At 48.3% G+C, this 6,526-nt stretch overlaps 1 protein-coding gene across 3 annotated transcripts in view; it reads right to left on the bottom strand.

Annotated features, from left to right (window-relative positions):
• Positions 1-788: 788 nt before the first annotated feature.
• Positions 789-6,526, bottom strand: part of LOC139275971 (SAM domain-containing protein SAMSN-1-like) — an 87,907-nt gene continuing 82,169 nt past the window's right edge. For all 3 annotated transcript variants that reach the window (XM_070893244.1, XM_070893245.1, XM_070893246.1), the window contains one exon: positions 789-2,718. In XM_070893244.1, the coding sequence (XP_070749345.1) occupies positions 2,519-2,718 (200 nt within the window). In that variant the 3' untranslated portion in view covers positions 789-2,518. The remainder of the gene's footprint in view (positions 2,719-6,526) is intronic.

Below are 6,526 nucleotides of genomic sequence, written 5' to 3'. Positions count from 1 at the left end.
AAGGAGGCCATTCAGCCCATCGTGTCCATTCCGGCCAACAAAGAGCTATCCAGCCTAATCACATTTCCCAGCTCTTGGTCCGTAGCCCTGTAGGTTATGGCACTTCAGGTGCACATCCAAGAACTTTTAAAATATGGTGAGGGTTTCTGCCTCTACCACCCTTTCAGGCAGTGAGTTCCAGACCCCCACCACCCTTTGGGTGAAAAAGGTTCTCCTCAACTCCCTTCTAATCCTTCTACCAATTAATTTAAATCTATATCCCCTAGTTAATGACGTCTTTGCTAGAGAAATAGGTGCTTCCCATCCCCTCATATGTCTATAGACCTCGATTCAATCCCCCCTCAGCCTCCTCTGTTCCAAACAAAACAAACCCAGCCTATCCAATCTTTCCTCATAGCTAAAGTTTTCCAGTCTGGCAACATCCTCGTAAATCTCCTCTGTACCCTCTCCAATGCAATCACATCTTTCCTGTAATGATTGTATGTGTGCTGTGTATATTTCTGTTTTTGTATGCATCTGTGTTTATCGGTGTGTGTGTTTGTAAGTCTGCATGTATGTGTGTGCGTGGTGGATTAGCCACAAATACCTTAGACTTTTTCCCAGTCTGGTATTGTCCTGTGTGTTGATATACTGTGGGATGAACCACCAATTGTTTTGCGAGAGTTCTTACTTTTAATTTTCCTTTCATGAACGTTGTAAGACTATAAAGATATTTAGGAATTGGAAAAGGAAGTAAAGCCCCAACAAGCCCCTTCTCTTTTACATAGATCACCCCACCCACCCACCCAGCTTCTCACCTTGCCCCTCAGTCCCTTCTCTTTCCAGATACATGCCCAATTGCCTCTTGAATCCTTTTATATTCTCCACGGTGGAATTTCTGTTGGATTTTCCAGATTTCCTGCCATAACTTTTGTGGAACCCGCACTGCCACCCAGTCCCATGGAGAAACCACAAAGTTATGGAATCCCACTCCACCGCGGAAATCCCGCCCCTTCATTTCAACACCTTTCTCATCTAGCATTGCCAACCCACCAGGGTTGCCTTAGAATCTCCAGGAATGAGAGATTAATCTCCAGGATACCGCTGCGAGCAAAATCCGCACAAAAAATCACAGGGGCGTTAATAAAATTATGTCGTTCTATAATTTTCTTTGAACACTTTCATTTATTGGTTGTTGAAATATTGTAGTTGGGGAAAAAAAGGCTGTTTGACTGACAGTCAAGAATCAGCCAATCATGTCATGAAGAGACCATTTGCTTTCCAATTGGCTGGTGAAGGCAGGACGCCGCGAGGATAGACGTATCGGGCAACCAATAGTGGGAGCATGGGGGCGGGTCGCTGCGAGGATGCCATGTCAGGCGACCAATAGCAGGAGCCTGGGGGGCGGGGCGATGGGAGGATGGACATGTCGGGCGACCAATAGCGGGAGCCTGGGGGTGGGACGCTGCGAGGATGGACATATCGGGCGACCAATAGCGGGAGCCTGGGGGTGGGGCGATGGGAGGTGGGTGGGTCCATGTGATGAAACCTCCAGGAATACGTCCGACCAGAGTTGCGAACCTTTGCCCATCACCAGCAAACATGAGATCTGGGATCTGGTACAACCAGCTTCGTCCCATTAAAAACAAGGTCTCTTTTAATGACACGATCCTCAAGTCAGGGTCCACTGCTTCGGCATTTCACAATCTAGTCAATTCCCTCTTCCCCTCTACTCCCTGGCAATTGGGAAATTGGGACAACGTGGACGCTAAGCTCAAACTTGAGGACATGGGAGAAAGAACCAAGATGGCGGAGATGTAGCTGCAGAAGGTCTGCGCTGATGCTCGGAGGCGCTGAATGGAGGAACGCTTTCATCCCCACAGAGCTCAAGGTCTCCAAATGCACATCTGCTAAAAGTAAAACTTTATCCGTTTGTCTAGTCATTCAGTTTTCCCAATTTGTGACTCATCCTGCCATTCAATCGCTTTATTTTTGGCACTGAGCATTGACTCAGTCAAATTGTTTAGCCGATCTTTGCACCAGTGTGGGTCATCGATCCTAGTAGACAAGTGATCTTGGTCCCAGTGTCTCCCAGGATATCATAGAATAATATGGCACAGAAGGAGGCTTTTCGGCCCATTGTGCCTGTGCCGGCTCTTTGGTAGAGCTATCCAATTAGTCCCACTCCCCCCCCCACTCTTTCCCCATAACCCTGCAACTCTTTTCCTTCAAGTATTTATCCCATTCCCTTTGTGAAATATATAACCAAAATTAAACAAGGTCAGATACAGTGGTGCAAAAATCGCAGGGGATTCATTGAGTTGAAAAAATTTGCCAATCAATGATTTTTTTGTGTTCTGTGTTTTTTGGGGGAGATCGCAGGGTTAATCCAGACCGTGCCCATTGCTTTCTTTTGCAGATTCATATTAAATAATGGAAGCCCATAGATGTCGATACAAAGGTACTGAAAACCCTCTCGATATCCACTGGCTCCCACTGCATGCTTCGAAACTGTACAACTTGATTAGTCCCACTGCAATCAATCGGCAAGGGCAACCCCTTCAACCATCTCTGGCAGGCTCTCCAAATCCAAGTCTTCTTTTCCATTATCTGAGACTTCAGAAGTAGCGTAACATCCAGAGTCCCTGGGACAGTCCATCAAGTGAGACTGGTCGAACTTGAGGTCGGAGGATTGATTCTGAGTTAATGCATCGCTTTTCTCTTCCTCTTCACTTAGAACTGTAACACAAAAGTCCAAAGACATTATTCTCCGTACCCATCAAGATCTGTTATTAAACAGTCACTAAGTACAGAAAGTTGGGTAACGCTCGTTCCTGGGTCAGGTGGCTGTGTGTTCCTAGTCCTGCACTAATACTTGGACAAATACTCGATGCTATCACTCCAGTATACGAAGGGAGTGCTGCATTATCCAAGGTGCTTTGGATGCTAAATTGATCGAAAGGCCTGGCTGCCAGTCCGATCACCTCACCATATCCTTCAACTTCACCTACCCACCTTCTCCCCATATCCCTCAATGTTACCTATCCATTTCCTCACCCCATCCCTCAACCCCACCTTCTCCCCATATGTCAGTCCTTTTACTCCTCAGAAATGTAACTAACTGCCCATAGAACCTCAAAGCTATGGAATTCCTCACCTCTCTCCATTTCCCCTTACCCCTGCAATCAACGAGTGCTGACATCAGTGAATGACTACTTGGCCACTGAGGTGGTCTTCTCAGCCTCAGGTGTTTTTCTGCCTTAAGATAGCAGCTGTAGACCTAAGATACTAAACTTTAAACATGATTTTTAGTGGATGAAAGATGATTAATCAGATGTAATGTGGCCTCACACAGGATGTTGGTGACAGCATAAAAAATGTTCCAACACAAACTGATAACCACTCTCTTATCTACCAACTGTTTTTGCAGAATCAGCAGACCTTCCTCAGATTAGAACTGCTGACAGCTTCTTGTCTCCGTCGGAAAATGTCCGTTATCAGAAGCTCTTGGATCCACAACTTTGCGTTTAACAGGGAAATATCACGTCAGCTGTGGCTCAGTGGGCAGCACTCTCTCGCTGCTGAGTTAGAAGGTTGTGGGGTCACGTCCCACTCTAGGGACTGGGGCACAAAATTCATGCTGACACCCCCAGTGCAGTACTGAACGAATGCTGCACTGTCAGAGTTGCCGTTCGAATGAGAGATTAAACCGAGGCCCCCCTCTCGGTCCTGTTACACTCATAATAAAGTAATGCAACTGAGTACTGTAGACAATGAGTAAGTGTGACCTTAGCTCCTTTATTTAAACTCCAGAGTGCTGGTACAGCGTGGAAGGCCTGCTTATATACAGTGCTCCCAAGGGATGCTGGGATCCCTTGGGACTCCAACATGTAAGCCCTCTGGTGATGGTGTGATACAGGTTGCCTAGGGTTACATACGTAACATCACTCCCCCGCAAAGTCAATTGTACACTTATTTACAGGGTGAGACGATCTGGGGCTTTTCGCTCCCTTGTTGATTGTCTCGGTACAAACGCAGGTGCAGGTGAGTTGGTTGGGCCTTCGCTGGGCTGCTGCACAGCTGGCCTTGCTGGGCTGCTGGGGATGGTGAGTTCAGCTTCATGGTCAACCGTGATGTCGGTTGCCACTTGTGTGTGTGTTGGAGGGTCAAAGTTGGTGGTGTCCTCTTCGGGTTGCTCGTGGCTGTTTGTGAATCGCAGTTTGGTTTGGTCCAAATGCTTTCTGCAAGTTAGTCCATTGGCTAGTTTGACCTGAAACACCATACTCCCTTTTTTGGCTATGACAGTGCCAGCAAGCCATTTGGGGCCATGTCCATAGTTGAGTACAAATACAGGGTCATTGACTTCAATATCGCGTGACAAGTTTGCGCGATCATGGTACAAGCTTTGTTGATGCCGCCTGCCTTCCACGTGATCATGGAGATCAGGGTGGACAAGAGAGAGCCTTGTTTTGAGCTCCCTTTTCATGAGCAGCTCAGCTGGGGGAACCCCGGTGAGCGAGTGGGGTCTGATGCAGTAGCTGAGCAGGGCTCAGGACAGTTGGGTCTGCAGGGAGCCTTCTGACACGCAGTTCAAGCTTTGCTTGCTGGTCTGAACTGCCTGTTCTGCCTGGCCATTGAACGCAGGCTTCAATGGGGCAGATGTGACGTGCTTGATCCCATTGCGGGTCATGAATTCCTTGAATTCAGCGCTGGTGAAGCACGGCACATTGTCGCTGCCTAGGACATCAGGCAGGCTGTGTGTGGCAAACATGGCTCGTAGGCTTTCAATAGTGGCCATGGACGTGCTTACAGACATTATTACATATTCAATCCATCTTGAATAAGCAGCCACAACAACCAAAAACATTTTGCCTAGAAATGGGCCCGCAAAGTCAAAGTGGATCCTAGACCACGGTTTGGAGGGCCACGACCACAAACTTAGCGGTGCCTCTCTGGGTGCATTGCTCAGTTGAGAGCAAGTGTTGCACTGGCACATGCATGACTCTGAGACTAAGTCTGAGTTGATGCCAGGCCACCACACATGGGATCTGGCTATAGCTTTCATCATTACAATGCCTGGGTGGGTTCTGTGTAGGTCGCGTATGAACGTTTCCCTGCCTTTCTTAGGCAAAACCACGCGATTACCCTACAAAAGACAGTCCGCCTACAAGGACATTTCGTCTTTGCGCTGCTGGAACGGCTTGATGTCTTAATGCATATCCACTGGGACCCTGGACCAGCTCCCATGGAGGACAATTTTTTACCAGGGACAGTAAAGGATCCTGGCTGGTCCAGGTCTTAATGTGGCAGGCCATAACGGGTGACTTTTCATTTTCGAATGCATCCATCACCAAGAGCAAGTCTGCAGGCTGTGCCATTTCCACCCCGGTGGTGGGCAATGGTAGCCGACTGAGAGCATCAGCGCAGTTCTCTGTGCCTGGTCTGTGGTGGATTACATAGTTTTATGCAGACAGCGTCAGCACCCATCTTTGGATGCGGGCAGAGGCACTGGTGTTAATCTCTTTGCTCTCTGAGAATAGCGATATGAGTGGCTTATGGTCAGTTTCTAGCTCAAATTTGAGACCAATTAGATACTGGTGCATTTTTTTCACCCCGTGAACGCATGCCAGAGCTTAATTTTCAATCATGCTGTAAGCCCTTTCGGCCTTGGACAAACTCTTGGATGTATAGGCAATCGGTTGCAAAATCCCCAATTCATTAGCCTGTTGTAACACACACCCAACCCCGTACGACGACACATCGCAAGCTAGCACTAATCGTTTACATGGGTTATGCAGAACAAGCAGTTTGTTGGAACATAACAGATTTCTGGCTTTCTGAAAAGCAGCCTCTTATGATTTCCCCCATACCCAGTCATCTCCTTTGCGCAGGAGCACATGTCGGGGTTCGAGCAAGGTGCTTAACCCGGGTAGGAAATTACCGAAAAAGTTAAGGAGTCCCAGGAACGACCGCAGCTCCATCACGTTCTGTGGTCTCGGCGCATTCTGTATGGCCTCCGTCTTGGCGTCGGTGGGTCTGATGCCGTCTGCTGCGATTCTTCTCCCTAAGAACTCGACCTCTGGCACCAGGAAAACGCACTTGGAGCGTTTCAACCTGAGTCCCACGCGATCTAGAAGCTCTTTCAGGTTCTGCAAGTGTTCGATGGTGTCCCGACCTGTGACCAGTATGTCGTCCTGGAAAACCACGGTGAGCGGAATCGACTTTAGTAGGCTCTCCATGTTCCTTTGGAAAATTGCCGCAGCCAACCGAATCCCAAACAGGCATCTATTGTAGATGAACAGACCTTTGTGCGTGTTGATGCAGGTGAGACCTTTCGAAGATTCCTCCAGCTCCTGCGTCATGTAGGCTGAGGTCAGGTCCAACTTGGTGAATGTCTTCCCTCCAGCCAGGGTCGCAAATAGGTCGTCTGCCTTGGGTAGCGGGTACTGCTCCTGTAGCGAAAAACGGCTAATCGTTACTTTATAGTCCCCACAAATGCTGACCGTGCCGTTGCCTTTGAGAACTGGAACAATTGGACTGGCCCACC

This window comes from Pristiophorus japonicus, chromosome 11, assembly GCF_044704955.1.
Source record: "Pristiophorus japonicus isolate sPriJap1 chromosome 11, sPriJap1.hap1, whole genome shotgun sequence".
Taxonomy (NCBI): Eukaryota; Metazoa; Chordata; class Chondrichthyes; family Pristiophoridae; genus Pristiophorus; species Pristiophorus japonicus.
The sequence above is the reverse complement of the archived record's forward strand: the minus strand, read 5'-3'. Positions and strand labels throughout refer to the sequence as shown.